This window comes from Nothobranchius furzeri, chromosome 16 (genome assembly GCF_043380555.1).
Source record: "Nothobranchius furzeri strain GRZ-AD chromosome 16, NfurGRZ-RIMD1, whole genome shotgun sequence".
Classification (NCBI taxonomy): domain Eukaryota; kingdom Metazoa; phylum Chordata; class Actinopteri; order Cyprinodontiformes; family Nothobranchiidae; genus Nothobranchius; species Nothobranchius furzeri.
In genome coordinates this window covers 35640912-35656826 of record NC_091756.1, presented here as the reverse complement: position 1 = coordinate 35656826, position 15915 = coordinate 35640912, and the positions used below count along the sequence as shown (strand labels likewise).

Genomic DNA, 15915 nt, shown 5'->3' with positions numbered 1-15915 from the left:
CTGAATCTGGACTCAGGGGCGTTCACGGCCCGTCTCTCGACACCGCGCGTGAACCGCTCTCGCTCTGCCTGGCGCGCTTCCGCCTACACAGTTCGGTGCGGTTTGCGTTATGCCTCAGGCTTGTGGGTCTCATGGTGTCGGCTATTTCAGTGGTACCACTCGGCCGTCTACACATGAGAGATTTTCAACGCTGGGTGGCTTCTCTGGGTCTCTCTCCAGTGCGCCACAGAGCGCGCAGGGTGACGGTCTCTGCAGCGTGCGTCGCGGCGCTCCGCTGTTGGCGTCACCCCTCCCTCTTGGCACAGGGGGTGCCTTTGGGGTTGGTTCTCGTGAGGAAAGTGGTCACAACAGATGCGAGCCTGTCAGGTTGGGGGGGGGGGGGCTCCTGGATGGTTGCTCTGTCAAGGGTGTGTGGAGCAGAGAGCTCTGGGGGACACACATAAATTATCTGGAACTCCTCGCGGTCTTTCTGGCCCTGAGGCGCTTCCTGCCTTTTCTCTCCGGCCATCATGTCCTAGTGAGAACAGACAACACCACGACTGTGGCTTATATAAACCACCAGGGGGGGCTGCGCTCCATGCGGTTACACACGCTGGCACGCAGACTGATCCTATGGTGCAGCAGGCATCTCCTCTCAATCAGAGCCACCCATGTCCCAGGTGTTCTGAAACGGGGGGCGGATCTGTTGTCCAGAGGGACACCCCTGTACGGGGATTGGAGCCTGCATCCAGCTGTGTTGGAACAGATTTGGATCCGGTTCGGCACAGCCGTAGTGGATCTTTTTGCCTCCAAGGAGAATGCTTAGTGTCCACTGTTTTTCTCCCTGCGCGACCGAGACGCTCCACTCGGCGTGGACGCGCTGGCGCACGACTGGCCACGGAGACTGCTTTACGCTTTTCCCCCAGTGGCCCTGATACCACCCACCTTGCTGAGGGTACGAACCCAGCGCCACACTCTCATTCTGGTGGCCCCATACTGGCCAGCCATGCATTGGGTGGCGGACATTTTCCAACTCCTGGAGGGCCAACCTTGGAAACTGCCGCTTTGCAGGGACCTGGTGTCCCAAGCGGGAGGCTCGATCTTCCACCCTCATCCAGAACGGCTGGCCCTGTGGGCCTGGCCCCTGAGGGGTGCGGGCTAGTGTCAGCAGAGCTGCCCCAGGCAGTCATTCGAACCATTCAGAATGCTAGGACCCCCTCCACTAGGTCCCTATATGACTGTAAATGGAGGGTGTTTGAAGCCTGGTGTCAGGGTAGGGAGGTCTCACCCTTCCAATGCCCGGTGAACATCATTCTGTCTTTCCTGCAAGACTTGTTGGATGGGAAGAAGGCTTTCTCCACCATTAAAGTGTACCTAGCAGCCATTTCCGCCCGACACTTGGGTTTTGGGAAGAAATTGGCAGGTCGACACCCCCTGGTGTGTAGCTTCATGAGGGGCGCGCGCAGGCTTCTCCCTGTGTCTCGGCCCCTGGTGCCCTCATGGGATCTGTCCTTGGTGCTGTCGGCCCTCTCCGGGCCTCCATTTGAACCTATGGACAGCCTGGACCTTAAGATCCTGTCTCTTAAGGTGGTGCTACTCCTGGCTTTGGTATCTGCAAAGCGAGTTAGTGACTTACAGGCTCTCTCTGTGCACCCATCCTGCACCCAGTTTGCACCAGGTGACATGAAGGTGTCCTTGAAGCCCAACCCTGCCTTTGTGCCTAAGGTAGTGGGCTCCTTTTCTCCTATTATCCTCACAGCTTTCTACCCGCCACCCTTCTCCTCTCCTGAGGAGGAGCGGTGGCACAAGCTGTGTCCGATTCGTGCGCTCAAGGAGTATGTGAATCGGATGGAGAACCTTCGCAGGGGGGACCAGCTTTTTGTGTCATGGGGTGGGCCTCGTAAGGGGAAACCCGTCACAAAGCAGCGGCTTTCCCACTGGATTGTGGAGGCTATTTCTATGGCTTACTCCTGTCAGGGCATTCAGGCACCTGTTGGGCTCAGGGCCCATTCTACTAGGGGCCTGTATGCCTCTTGGGCCCTTTTTCGGGGGCTGTCAATCCAGGAGATTTGTGCTGCAGCAAGCTGGGCTTCTCCACTTGCATTTGCACGCTTCTATAAGCTTGATGTTTCGGTCCCTGCAATGACTCACACGATTCTGAGTGTGGGGTCTTTGGCGGGCCAAGACGTATCCCTGTAGGTTGGTGATCGCTGGATAAGCTGTCTGGCAATACGGGAGTCTCCATATCCCATAGCGAGACATCGAAACGAATGTTAAGAAAGAGAACTTTAGGGGTTCTCTGAGTAACATGAGTGAGATGTCTCACCAGACAACCCTTCTTGCTGGGCGAAGCGAAAAGAGGTGTTTATCTTGAATGGTGCGTGCGTTGGGACGCTTGCTACTTATAGTAGCAGGTGACGCGTACGTCACGGTCACTGGCCAATCAGGATTGGCGTATTGAGATAAGTGCTTCTGAGGAATCCGCGGAGTGGCATATCCCATAGTGAGACATCTCACTCATGTTACTCAGAGAACCGGGGTTACGATAGTAACCTAAAGTTTTTCTCCATTGGTTTGGCTCATTTCTTGAAACAGAAGTTACATCCTCAAACCTCTAAGATCATTTGGCAAAACACTCTTACAGTTTAGCACAACACTATAGCTCACCTGCAAAAGCTCATATCTCTACCAAAACTGTTCACTCAGGCTTCAGTCTAAATCCCTTTCTCATTTAAACAGTCAGTGTCTCCAAAATGGCAAAGATCCTTCTCAATAGCTTTGGCTCATTTCTCGACACAGATCGGACATTCTCATCATTCTTGGCGCTTTTGTCAAAATAAACCTGGATGGTTGATCACAACAACATGGTTTACCTACAAAAGCTCATATCTCTCCTAAAACACTTCACTCGTGTCAAAACTACATTTTTTTCTAATCTGAATAGTCAGTGCCCCCAAAATGCATCGTCCCTTTGGCATTGTGTGAGTACTGCCATACAAATGATTAGATGTTTTGTCACTATGGCAGAGGACCAACAATATACAACCGAAAAGAGTAGCCTCCAAGGTTTGACATCACAGATTGCACTCACACTACCAAGGAAATTATAACCATTTTTTATTCACAAGTAAAGAAAGTTTCATACATATGTATTCCTTCTCTTCCTTGAGGAAGAACTTCCCCTTGTCCATTTGCTTGGCCTTGTCTATCCATGTTCAGAGATCGGACTGGTGCTGGTCAAGCTCTATATACAGGTGTGCACGTAAGTGGTTTGCAGGTGCACATGCGCTGTCAAAATAAACAATGCACAGCTGAAAAAAGCTGCAGCACGCATTTGCGCACCTAAGATGTTGCGGAGGAAGGGAGACATTTCTGGAGCATTTTAAAGATTTCCAAAAAGCAAGCTCCATTAAGTAATTATTTTGGTGTTCCTTCACCTCCAAAAAAATGTCAGACAGAGTCGGAACCGCAAAAGAAAAAGAGTATTCGCGGAGAAGTGGCTGCAGGAGGTCGGCTGGCTTCAAACGAACGATGAACGCACAGAGATGTGGTGCAGATTATGCCATGAAAATCCCGCCCTGGCAGACAAAAACAGCGCCTTTTACATAGGCACTAAAAACTTCAATCATCCAGCGTTTGATAAATGTACTAACACCAAAGAACATCAGAAAGTTGTCCTCTGCTGTGTGTGAACTGGAGGAAGCCAGTCAGGATAGTGAGGAGGATGCTGATGAGGATGATGAGAGTCTGTAGAAATAAAACGGCATTTATGCCATTTTAAAAACTTCAGTGCTCTGAAATAGTATTTTTGTTAAGTGCTTTAAAATTCATTGTATTTGATTTTTGTTATCACAAAAGCAGTTGTTTACACATTGTGCTTTACATCCAGACAATTCAGTCATGCTATTTGAAAATTAGAAGGTTTAAGTTAAGCTGGCAATATGTATCTGTTGTACTTATTGTTTTCAGTCAAAATTAAAATATGTTGCATCATCAACGCGTTACTCTGTTTTGTTCCTATTGTGAGTTGGGTTAAGAATTAAGTGCATTAAAAAATGTGAGGACCAAGCAACAACCATAGGTTCTCCCCTGAGTACCAACCCAAAAATATTATGTGCACTCCTGTCTATATAGCTGTGTTTGGCAGCACACGATCATGGAAAACACCTGTGTGTGACACTCCCCGTTTGTTAGTCTAGTTTCACCTGACTGTCAATGACTGTCATCAATGTAGCAAATATTCAAAGCAATTCAGTATGGTATTGATGGTATTATGTTCTTGACCAATTCTGACAATTGAACAGACAGATGTGCATGCGAGTACTTATACAATGAAATCATGCTGACATGTTTTGGAGAGAAAGATCATTAGACTGAGAATCAACTAATCGGTTTAGATCTACAAGATCTATTCAGTTGGAAAATGTGCTAAATGTGGGCTAACTGTGTAACTGTAGGCTGCATGTACTTAATCATTTGCAAAGATGCACTGAGACAATTGAGAGATGTACTAAGGCATTTGCCATTTGATAAAATGAATGAGAAATGCCATTATGTTGTGAACATTTGCCAAGAGGTTTGGAGGTTTGTCCATGTTATTTTGAGAATGTAATTTCTGTTTTAAGAAATGAGCCAAACCAATGGATAAAAACTGTAATATTATTTATTACAGTTTTTCTCAATTGCTATAACACTAAAATCCATTGACTGAAGATAGTTCTCAGTTGCTTGAACTCATTAAGCTAACTGTTGAGCCTGTTGTCAAAACCTTAAACCATTTCACACGGTTTAGCAAAACTCTAAACGCATTCTCATTCTTAAAACACATTCTGCACTCTAATGTACACATCATCCATAACGGTAAACACAAGTGGCACACATTTACCCATAACAGGAGCACAAACGTCATTGATTGAACAAAATCAGTCAAAATAGAATTCACTTGTTTCAAATGATGTGACAACCAATATAAGCAAGTTCAGAGAGCAAACAGGTTGTTGAAGGTGGGAATGAGAAAGTGTAACAATGGGTAGAAGAATTCATGTGAGAGGACAAGGACGGGTGCATATGTGAGGTGGGGGATGAGGAGGAGGGCAAGAGAGAGAAAGAGGAGGATGAAGAGCAAGACAAAGAGTGGAAATATCCAATGAAATCTGAGCAACAATCACAGACCACGTTGTTGTCCATGGGCTGACAATGAGGGAAGCAGGGCTTTGAGTGCAACCCAATTTGAGCCTCAGGAGGGAAAATATTGCATGTGATGTCGATGAAGTGCTGTGGCCTGACCCAGCCCGCAGACAAGAAGAGGCCCATTGATAACATGTTTAGTCCTTTGATGTTTTTCATTTTATGTATTTTTTTCACTGTCATTGAACACTGTTGCACAATGGTCTGCAGGCTGCATATATGGTTCAATAAACAAATTATATGGCTCTGAACATTGTGCTTTCTATTTTTTGGTGTATTGTTTACTGACTGATTGATGGTGTATGCAATTTTGAGTAATTTGTTTATGATCTGAGAGTTGTGTTTGATTTTGAGCACAGCTAAAACTGTTTTGAGGCGAAAGTTTGATTTTGCAAGAGGAATGAGAGGTTTTGTAAATCGTGCTCGAAGCTGAGGTTTTGTGTTTAATGTTTCGAGAAAAGGGAGCAAGGTTTCAGGAATTGTGCTTTAGCAATTGAGAAAAACTGTAAGATAAATGACATCTCAATAGTGTCAGCGATAGTATTTTATCGTATATTGCGCCATGGACGTAATTTTCACTTTAGAAGTGGGGGGGACACGGGGGTGGGGGTATCTTCACAGTATGTTCTAATGGGAAACAGGCTTCAACACAAACGGTTGTTTTCTGCTTGGTCCTAGAGCTCAACCAGTGTCAATTTAATATAAAGTAATATTGTTTTTGGATGGTAAAAAGTGCAGGGGTCAAAACTTCACTTTGGAAAAAGTGGGGGGGACATGTCCCCCCCCCCCCCCCCCCCCCCCCAAAAAAAAAATTACGTCCATGTATTTGTTCTCAAAGGTTTAAAATAGGGTGATGTGGAACCTTGAAAATAGCTGCAAATAAATATTTCTCTGGGGTAAAAAGTCCACCAAAAATAAGGCAAGATAGTAATGTATTGTAACAACATGAAAACTGATAGTGAAATTTTATAAAACTCACTGAAAGTTCCCTCAATCATGGCAAACAAACAGGTACTGTGGCTCTTGCCTTTTTTTTATCATTCTTTACAAGGAAATAATCTGTAAAACTGGTTGAGTGAATTTTTACTGGCATTCCACCTGCTTGCATCTGGCTTAACGGAAGTTCCCATAAGAATCATCTCAGGTGGGAAAAAAATTACAAAACATCATGAAACAGAGGTTAAGCGAGGATCATTTTTACACATAAACTGCCCTCCCAAGATGTCAGAGATTTACCCCATGAAGAAAATGTTATTATGATATCAAGCAAAGCAGTTCGACTTCCCTAAAAGAAATTGTTAAAGCTGGTCACATTTGTCTTTATTTTTAATCAGCTTTTGTATAAGACCTATAATCTACATGATAATGCATGCAGTTCTGGTTAGGATTGGAAGTTTTAGCTCGAGTGATTTTCTTCTCATATGGGGTCCCACGGGGCTCTGTACTCAGCCCTCTCCTTTTTAATTTATACTTGCTCCCACTTGGTGCTATTTTTAAAAATACGGCCTTAACTTTCATTTTTTTGCAGATGACTACGCCCCCACTAAAGTTAAGGAAATAGCTCTAATGTGCCTTTGTGAGGTTAAGGACTGGATGAGCTGTAATTTCTTGCCGATTAACTAGTCTAAGACTGAGCTAATTATGCTGGCACCGAGTGGTTCTCCTGTATTTCCTCAGTCTTTGGTGAATGGCCTTTCGAATTGTGCAAAGGATGTTGTGTTTAATCTGGGTGTTAAGGTTGATTCTCAGCTTATTTTTTATTTACAAGTCAATTATGTTGTTCAATCATGCTTTTTTCAGCTGAGAAATCTTTACAAGGTGAAGTCTTTTTTGCTTAAGAACCATTTAGAGAAGCTCATACATGCATTCGGAACTTCTCGTTTAGTCTACTGCAATAGTCTACCATGGCATTAAGCATGTATTGCTAGGTTGCAGCTACTTCAGAATGCTGCAGCCCGTCTTTTGACTGGCACTTGTAGATTGAATCATATCACTCCAGTTCTTGCCGCTCTACACTGGGTCTCGTTTAAATACCATGTCCAATTTAAGATTTTGGTTCTGGCTTATAAATGTTTAGGGTTAGGGTACTTGTCTATCTCTCTGAGCTTCTTGTGCATTGTGTTCCATCTTGTGGACTGAGGTCGGCTGACAACTTAGATTCAATGCCCCTAGGGCGAGGCTACAGAGAAGAGGTTTTAGGTCTTTCTCAGTGGTGGCACCTATTCTTTGGAAAATGTTACCAATCACCATTAGGCAGGCATCATCTTTTTTTTTTTTAAGTTACTGAAGACTTATTTTTACTCCTAAGTTTTTAACACCTTGGGCTTAAAGGGTTGTCCTGTTTTTTATGACTTTTTTTTCTGATTTTATTTTTGTGCTTATTTTATGTCTTTTTAATTGACTGTTCATTTTTTTATGTCAAGCACTTTGGGCAACATTGTTGCATTTAATGTGCTGTATAAATAAACTTTGATTGACCGATTTTACAAGATTTTTAAAAATAATTCAACAACAAGCTGAGAAACCAGAACAGAGGACAACTGGTGGTGTTCTCACAAAGAGTAACTGACTCACTTTCCCATTGAGAAAAGTCAATCTTTTTATTGTAGTTTTGCAGAGCAATGACAGAATCAAGCCTAAATAGTTTCACATTTACGATAAGAGGTCATTTTGAATTTCTCTATGTGGGAATCAACATTTTCAGTGACGTATCAACATCTGATTGGGCGGATTTCAAGTCTGTTAATTTAAAAAACAAATGGTCTTAATACAAAGCATCATTCCTGCAGTCAGGAAATGCTGATAAAACTTAATTTGCCTTTCTGGAGAAACTCTGAGCTTCTGATTTCTGCTGCACAGCTATAATAAACCAGATGAGCAGAACTGCTGTAACAAAGTCATAAAAAACAATAAAGTGAACAAAAGTTGCTTGTCGACAGTTTCTTGGTAATTCCTCAATGATGTGGCAGTTAATGGATATAAAAATGCTGTGTGATGCATCTTGTGGGTAAGTCTTATATTATTATCCAAGAAAATGAAGGAACTTATAGTGAAATAAAGTATCTAGCATGAGCAATAAGTAAAGAGAGATGAGAGAGGAGCTGTGGTGCATGAAAAGGTCCGGAGTGGCGGAGAAGCGTTAGAGTGGTGCAGAACATGCATGAGAGCAGTGAGACAGCAGTGAAGTGCTGTAGGACTTAGGGTCTACAGAGCAACAGAGGGGGTGGAAAAGAGATGAAGAAGCATGTGGTGCAGGTTGGATGGAGAAAAGTGTCAGGAGTGATAAAAGGTTTCTGCAAGAATGAAAGGAAAGATGTAGAAAACAGCTGTGAGAGCAGCCATATTGTCTGGTTTAGAGACAGTGTCCATGAGGACAAGACAGAAGACAGAGCTCAAGATGTTGAGGTTCTCTTTGGGAGTGACGACGATGAATAGGATCTAATCTGAGTCCATCAGAGGGGCAGCTCATGTTAAATGTTCTGGAGATAAAGTCAGAGAGGCAAGACTGAGACGGTTTGGACATTTCCAGAGGAGAGACAATGACGAAATAGGACAAGAAGCTAGTAGACATGTTTTTATTTGATTAGCCATGGGATAGTAAAGGTTTTTTGACTATTTTCATCCTCCTGAGTGCCTAAGATCCAATTCTTTTTTGTATTGCTTGTATCCCTGAACTAAAGAGCACCAGAGGTACTCACAACCACTTCACACCCTGGAAGCACTCCATGCATTTTTGATGTTCATGCCTTAAAACATGTTTATTATATGTGGAGGTTTAGGTAAAATTAAACCTATAGTTCAAAGGTCAGTACTGTGTAAATGACAAACCTGGGTGTATCAGCCGGGCCCTTCATGTATCTACCAATATCTAATACACTGATCTAATGACCATCTAGCATCTTCTAGTTCACGTGGAAGCCAAAGATCTTAGGGGTCAGTTTTAGGATGCAAAGATTTCCATTCTATGAATTAAATGATTAACCCTTTTCACAAAAAAAAAAAAAAAAAAATATCAGTGATTTTGTTCTTATATCTTTGTTCTTTTTATCTACTTTTCAGATTTGCTTAAAAATCCAATTATTTTGTTTTAAAACATTTATGCAACCATACAGATTTTAAATGAGAGGTCAGAAATTAACTCATGACTCTGATGTAAAATTGTCATTAAATTATGTTTAATTTCAACAAAAAAAACGTATTCAACTTTTGTCTGTATCCAAACTATTTCAGACACTATTATATTTAATCTGACTTAAACCTTTCACATTCACCTTCTTGCCTCAAAAATACACCAACGTGTTTTTGCTGACGTGGACCACACATCCACAGGTAAAAGTTAATCTTAGATGAAGTTTATGTAAAACAGCAAGTCATAAAAACCTGTATAACTCTGTGTCACATTACTGATCTGCTGGTTGGTTGGGGTCAAGCATCTCAGTTCCAAAGTCGTTATCTCCTCCACGATCATTTGGGTTTGGGAGAGCCGTGGGTGCAGAGGGAACATGAGAGCTCAGAGCTGATCAAACTAACACCAGAGCTGAGAAACACTGGAGACGGAACGTGAAGGTTCAGTTATGGGCCTAAAAGGGCTTCATGTTTTGTCTTTACTGCTGCTGACCCAAGGATTTCATCTTGTACAAGGTATGTGTTTCCTTGTGTTTTTGCTGTATTCTAAAGCAAATATGGGTCAAATAAAAGAATAGGAGCTCTGAGCGATGGCCAGTGATGGCTGCAGGATAAATTCATGCTTTCTTCATCCTATTTGTTGACCAAAAACAACTTTGTGCATCAACATCATGGTATCATGACAACATTTGCTTTAAAGTTTAAACCAACTCAAAACTTATAGATTTAAATGGGAGTAAATTTTCTGTGCAGTCAGATACAAATAAACTACACGGGGTAAGTTAGAAGGTTGTGATAATCTGTAGAAGTTATAAACTGCAGTAATCTTAGATGGAAGCACACTTTATCAATATTAATTTACACTGATCTGTATGAAAATGTCTGCAATGTTTCTTTTGTTTTTGTCTCTCTGCTTTCCCAAACTGAAAACAAGTAATCCTGATGAATAATCTCTATAAATATAAATAAATCTGAATCCCAGAGTTATAAAAGCACATTTGTTCTTGAAATCTGGTCTGAGAGTTTAATATATTTCAGGATCACAAGATCGTGTCAATTCAAGGTGAAGAATTAACTATTCTTTAAAGACCAGATCACATGCCACAAGTTTCAGATACTGCACAAGAAGCAACTTTAACTGTCATAAACATGGTCGCTCACTCGTAAAACATAGGAAAATATGTGATGTTTTTACTGAGGTGACACGGACATCAAACATTTAATTTAATGCTATAAATTCTGTAATAAAACACTTTGTGACCTGGGCAAGTTCAGCAGCTTTGATATTGGATCTTGGTGCACAATTATTAAAAAAGAAACACATTTAGATTATATTTCTTATTGTTTTAAAATAATGTTCAAATGCTAAAATATTGTAAATGATAAATATCTGTTGATTTTTTTTTTCTGGTGTCATCTCTAAAGGCCATTTTCTACCAAACACAAAAACTAACTTAGGAGTTTTAAAAAAAGCTTATTTAGAAAATATATATTTTACTTGAAAGAAAAACTTGAATGAAGTTCAGCTCACACCATGCCCATCAAAAAATGAGTATAATTAAATGTCTGAGGGTTTTTTTTTTTTGCAGGAAGCTGTGGCATTAATGAGTTTCAGTGCACCAATGGTCAGTGCATTAGCAAAGAATGGCGATGTGATGGAACTAAAGACTGTACAGACGACTCAGATGAGCTCAACTGTCGTAAGTATTATAACCATCTGCAATATAGATGGCATCATTCTCAACACGAGCTAAAAATGTCAATTTTAAACAAAATACAATTGATAAGAGCTAAAAGTTTAAATTGAAAGTCACCTGACTAGCAGTTAAGTGATGTAAGGTGAATGAATATTGATTAAAAAATCACTTGTTTTGCTATTTTGTGGCAGCACCTCCATCCTGCACTTCACAGGAATTTAAGTGTGTGACAAGTGGAGAGTGCATCTCATCAGGGTTTGTCTGCGATGGGGAGGAGGACTGCGTCGATGGCTCAGATGAACAGAGAACCTGCGGTAAAATACACAAACCAAAGATTTTATTATGTTTTCTAAAGTGTTAAAATGTATGTTTACAATAATTTCTATCATATTGGTAAAAGGAATTAAATAACTGTAGATATTTTAGCTGAAATGTTTTAGAATCCACTAGATGGCAACATCGCCTCAGAAGTAACTATCTGTTAAACTAGAACGTGTCATATGTGCAAATAAAATGATTGCCATGATTGCAGTTATTTGCTGCCATAAGACTCGTGTTGAGATGATTTGCACCTGTCCTTTAAAGATATGTTCTTGTAGTTTTTGAACACAAATGCATGTGGTTTTCTAGACTCATTTCATGGTAGTAATAAAGACTTTAGTAAGAGTTGTGGAGAACATTTTAACTAAGTTCTGAAAAGTTTAGGTCATCCTATAGGTACGTCCCAAGCCATAACACATTCATTAAAACATATTAATTATGACCAATAAGATGTGATGATTCCATATAAATATGAAATATCAATCTGATTCATCTTTGAATGTTTAATCAGAAGATTCTAGGGTTCTTTGCTTCATCAGGGACCATAAACACACTTCGTATTAATTCAGACAGTCAGTACATAGTTTATAAAATGAATTTAATTATTTTTCCCAAACTAACATTTTATACATGACAAGATATGAATAATGAGATGTGATGTGGTGGATGTGAGATGTTGTGATGGAAGCTTGATGTTGTAGCAACCGTTCTTTGTATCTGAGAGAAATTGTGAAATCTGACTGTAAAATAATTTGTTGTTTGTTATAAACTAGAGCATTGGTTATTGATAAAAACCTCATCAGACGCAATCTGTTGTGTCTACTACCCGTGTGGAGACCCTTAGTGCAGATCCAGAACTGCCAGAAGTCTGGTGACCTCAAGATATTTGAAGCCGTAGATTAACTCTGATACGACCCGTCCAGTCTTGAGATGTCTCCAGGTCACAACAGGCAGCTGGAATGCTTGTCAGCATCCAAGGTGGATGTTTGAGAGTTGAAGTAGCTCTGAAAAGATCTGTTGTGTCTGTAATCATTTGCAGCGTCACAGAAAAGTTTTGCCTTAAGGTCAAAGGAGTTTGTTTCTAAAGAGGCTTCTTTCCCGATTTGGCCGAATCAGGGGTCAGCTGGAAACTGAATTAATCAGGAAGTAATTCTTGTTTTATTAGACTACTTTGTTATGAGTTTTGGCCGAGTTTGGCCAATCAGAATTTGACACATTTCTGAGTATTTGTAACCTAGGCAACACTGGAGCTGCAGAGCTCAGGCGCCACACCAGGGATTCACAATGACACAGGTGGAGAGCGAGGGTGCAAAACCAGAGGGACACAGACACAAGAGAGCAGAAGTTTGTCTGCGACCTCTTTTATTAACTAAATAAAGCCCCCGTCTAAAAGTATATAACTAAAAAAAAGTTTGAGTCCATAAAAGCAATTAAAACCTGTTCTTCAAGAAAACCCCCAAAGATACTTGGGCTCCTCCGAGATCCACAAAGTCACGCGGAGGGAATTTCCAGGAAGGGAAAGGCGACGTCCCGGCTTCGGCGTCCGACTCCAGCAGTCTCTGGTCTCGCTCTCATCAGGCGCTCGTCTCAGGCGTGATCTCCCGGGGGCTCTCGCCGCTCCTCCCTGACAAGGACAGATCACTGGGGCAGAACCTTTGTCTGTGAAGCAGTGCAATCTCTTTCTCCTCCCGTAGGATCGGCCCATTCGGAGCATCACCCAACATACAACAGTGGAAGCCGTCTACTCACGGATGCAGGCAGAGGTCCTACCTCCACCCTGCTGTCATTCAAAGGCGTTGCTCCCACTCGTTGTCGCTGCACGCCAAGGATGAACTGCTCCTCCCACGATCCAACCCGTTCTGTGCTACGTCCTCTTATATTAGTCCAGTCCCTCTGCCTTCTTGTTTCTTTGGTCTCTTTTTCCTTCCTGCAGTTCTGCAGCTTCCTTCCTTTATCAGCCTGCTAACTATGCACACTTGGTGCGCTTTCACAGTCATGCCCACCTCTTCAGGTGACTGTCATGTCAACAGTGGCAAAACAATCTAAACTAAACATGCACATAAAACCAACAACACACAACAAAATCATGCAATAACACAAAACTGTTAAGAAATTCCAACAATTATTAAAATAATTTAAAGCAACATAAAGCACACATTCCACTGTGTGACATATTTACCAACATCCCTCAGAAAGCCACGCCCTTCTTCAGATACAAAGATTTCTTAACACTGTGAATAAGAATCTTTAAAACTCTTATGTGAGGTGAATATTAACCTTAATATGTATCTTACTGTAATGTGTATGAGTGTAAACAATGATTAACTTGTTAAATCAAACACATAGTGATTTGTGATGTAAATGGATCATTGTAAGAAAAATATTCATTTCAAATTCATTGATTTAAGCACAGATTTTTCAAACATTTCATTTAAAGGGGCATTATGGAAGTTTGACAGCCAAAACATGTATGGAAATAATAAATGTCTTCTTCATACATTCTCCTGCAATGCCCTGGTCCTGTAGAATGAGCCCTGGCATTTTTATTGTGATTGCCTGTTTTTCTGTAAAATCACAGAAAAAGAGAGCTGCTCAGGTCGAGCAGGCTGCTTCATGCGCGTTCACGCTCAGGCATAGCCCGTAGCATTTGCTATCAGTAGCTTTAGTCTTTGTCGCTGTTCCTAACGCCTAGTGACAAAGCTAGCTACATTTCTGAGGACTCTTAGCTACTTTCTGTAGAACTTTCTTCAAGATATTTCCTACAAATTAGCAACAAAATAGCCATTTTCGCTCCGAATCGTTCTTTGAACATTGTTTCAGCTGTCATAAAGGATATAAATGTTACAGATACAAAGGACATTACTAGCAGTTTAGCTCACCCAGTAAGATGTCGGACTGTCGTGCAGAAGATCCAGGTTTGATTCTGGATGTGAACATAGTTTATTTAGAGTTTCTTTTTTACATTAATGGTCGATTTTTTTTACAGTAAGATGCCCAAATTTTTATTTGAGACTCGCCGAACGGCATTGAATTCACAGATAAAAAAGATGTGGGTTCAAATTTTATTTTGGAACAATTTTTCAAGCAAGGGAAGGGAATGATCTGAACATGCAGGACTGACCCATCTTAAACCTTTGTCGGCTGTGTATGAAGCATACAGAACCAAATTATTTAATTAATTAGCTGCACGTTCTCCTGCCCTCTGTCCTCTGGGCCACACACACACACACACGCACACACACACACACACACACAAACACACACACACACACACACACACACACACACACACACACACACACACACACACACACACACACACACACACACACACACACACACACACACACAAGGGACTGTCTCAGCTCTTATTTTGATTAAGGAGTGTGCACGAACAGCATGCCGCCTCGTGCACGAGACTACTATTGAAGCTGCCGTTATGCTTTTGGCCTGAAGGGGCAATCGCGAGCATAAAAATTCAAAACTCCGTAAAGTCCCTTTAAACATCTTGTTCATTCATCACATATGATTATTGTAAGTTTATGAGTTTTAAAATCATGGAGTCTTCATTTATTCAGAGTGAAGAATGTTGATGTCTGGCTTTCATGCAGTGAGTGCAGGAACCTTGGGAGAGAATGTTTGTCTGGGTGTTTTATCTACTTTATGGAAACACGCAATGAGCAGAACCTTCTGGTTTTGGAAGGCCAAACAGAAAGTGGATTTATTTCTGTAGATGAAAGGTTATTATGTTGGTTAATATATAGGTGAAAATTGACCCTTTTGGACGTTACATGTTTCAGGTGGACGAACCTGCAGCCCAAACCAGTTCACCTGCCAGGAAGGCCAGTGTATCTCTCTTAGTTACAGATGTGACCACATGATGGACTGTGTGGACAACTCCGATGAGAGGAACTGCAGTAAGATTCTTATTCTGTCTGTGATGCATCATAATAGTTTAGTATCCGATGTTTTGCTTTCAAATCAGTTAAGGTTTTTCTGAAATTGCAACTATTTAATAGCTGGAGTAAGCTTGTTTCCTACAGATTATCCACAGTGCACCGAGAAGACCTGTGCTAACGGGGCCTGTTACAGTAACTCTCAGCACTGCAATGGACTGCAAGACTGCAGGGATGGATCTGATGAACTTAACTGCAGTGAGTAAATTAAACAAAACACCAACACAGACCCATTATACCATGCACAAAGGAAATAAGTGTTGAAAACCTGGATATCAGACATCTTTTGAACCCTGTGAATCTAAGGGGAAGAGGTTGCGAGTTGGGCTTGGTTTCTACAGATGCTTCCATTGGACTGGTATCTAGAGAGTTTGGGGGCCAACTCTTTACTTCTCTGGATTTTGGTCTTTGTCAGGTTGACTAACATTAGTCAGCAGCAGTAGCTCAGGATGTACAGCTAATTGTTGGTTTGTAGGATCGATCCCAGACCCCAGCAGAGAATGCTGCTGTTGTGTCCATGGGCAAGATATGTAACCCGCATTGCCTGCTGATGGTGGTTGGAGGGATCGGTGGCACTTGTGCTCGTCAGCCTCACCTCTGTCAGTGCACCCCAGGGCAGCTGTGGCTACAATGCAGCTCACATTACCATC

General features: G+C 41.6%; 1 protein-coding gene across 2 annotated transcripts in view; it reads left to right on the top strand.

Annotated features, from left to right (window-relative positions):
* Nucleotides 1-9578: 9578 nt before the first annotated feature.
* lrp2b (low density lipoprotein receptor-related protein 2b) overlaps nucleotides 9579-15915 on the top strand; it is a 64805-nt gene continuing 58468 nt past the window's right edge. For both annotated transcript variants that reach the window (XM_015963173.3, XM_015963172.3), the window contains exons 1-5: nucleotides 9579-9807; nucleotides 10881-10991; nucleotides 11180-11302; nucleotides 15110-15226; nucleotides 15353-15463. In XM_015963173.3, coding sequence (XP_015818659.3) covers nucleotides 9741-9807; nucleotides 10881-10991; nucleotides 11180-11302; nucleotides 15110-15226; nucleotides 15353-15463 — 529 coding nt within the window. In that variant the 5' untranslated portion in view covers nucleotides 9579-9740. The remainder of the gene's footprint in view (nucleotides 9808-10880; nucleotides 10992-11179; nucleotides 11303-15109; nucleotides 15227-15352; nucleotides 15464-15915) is intronic.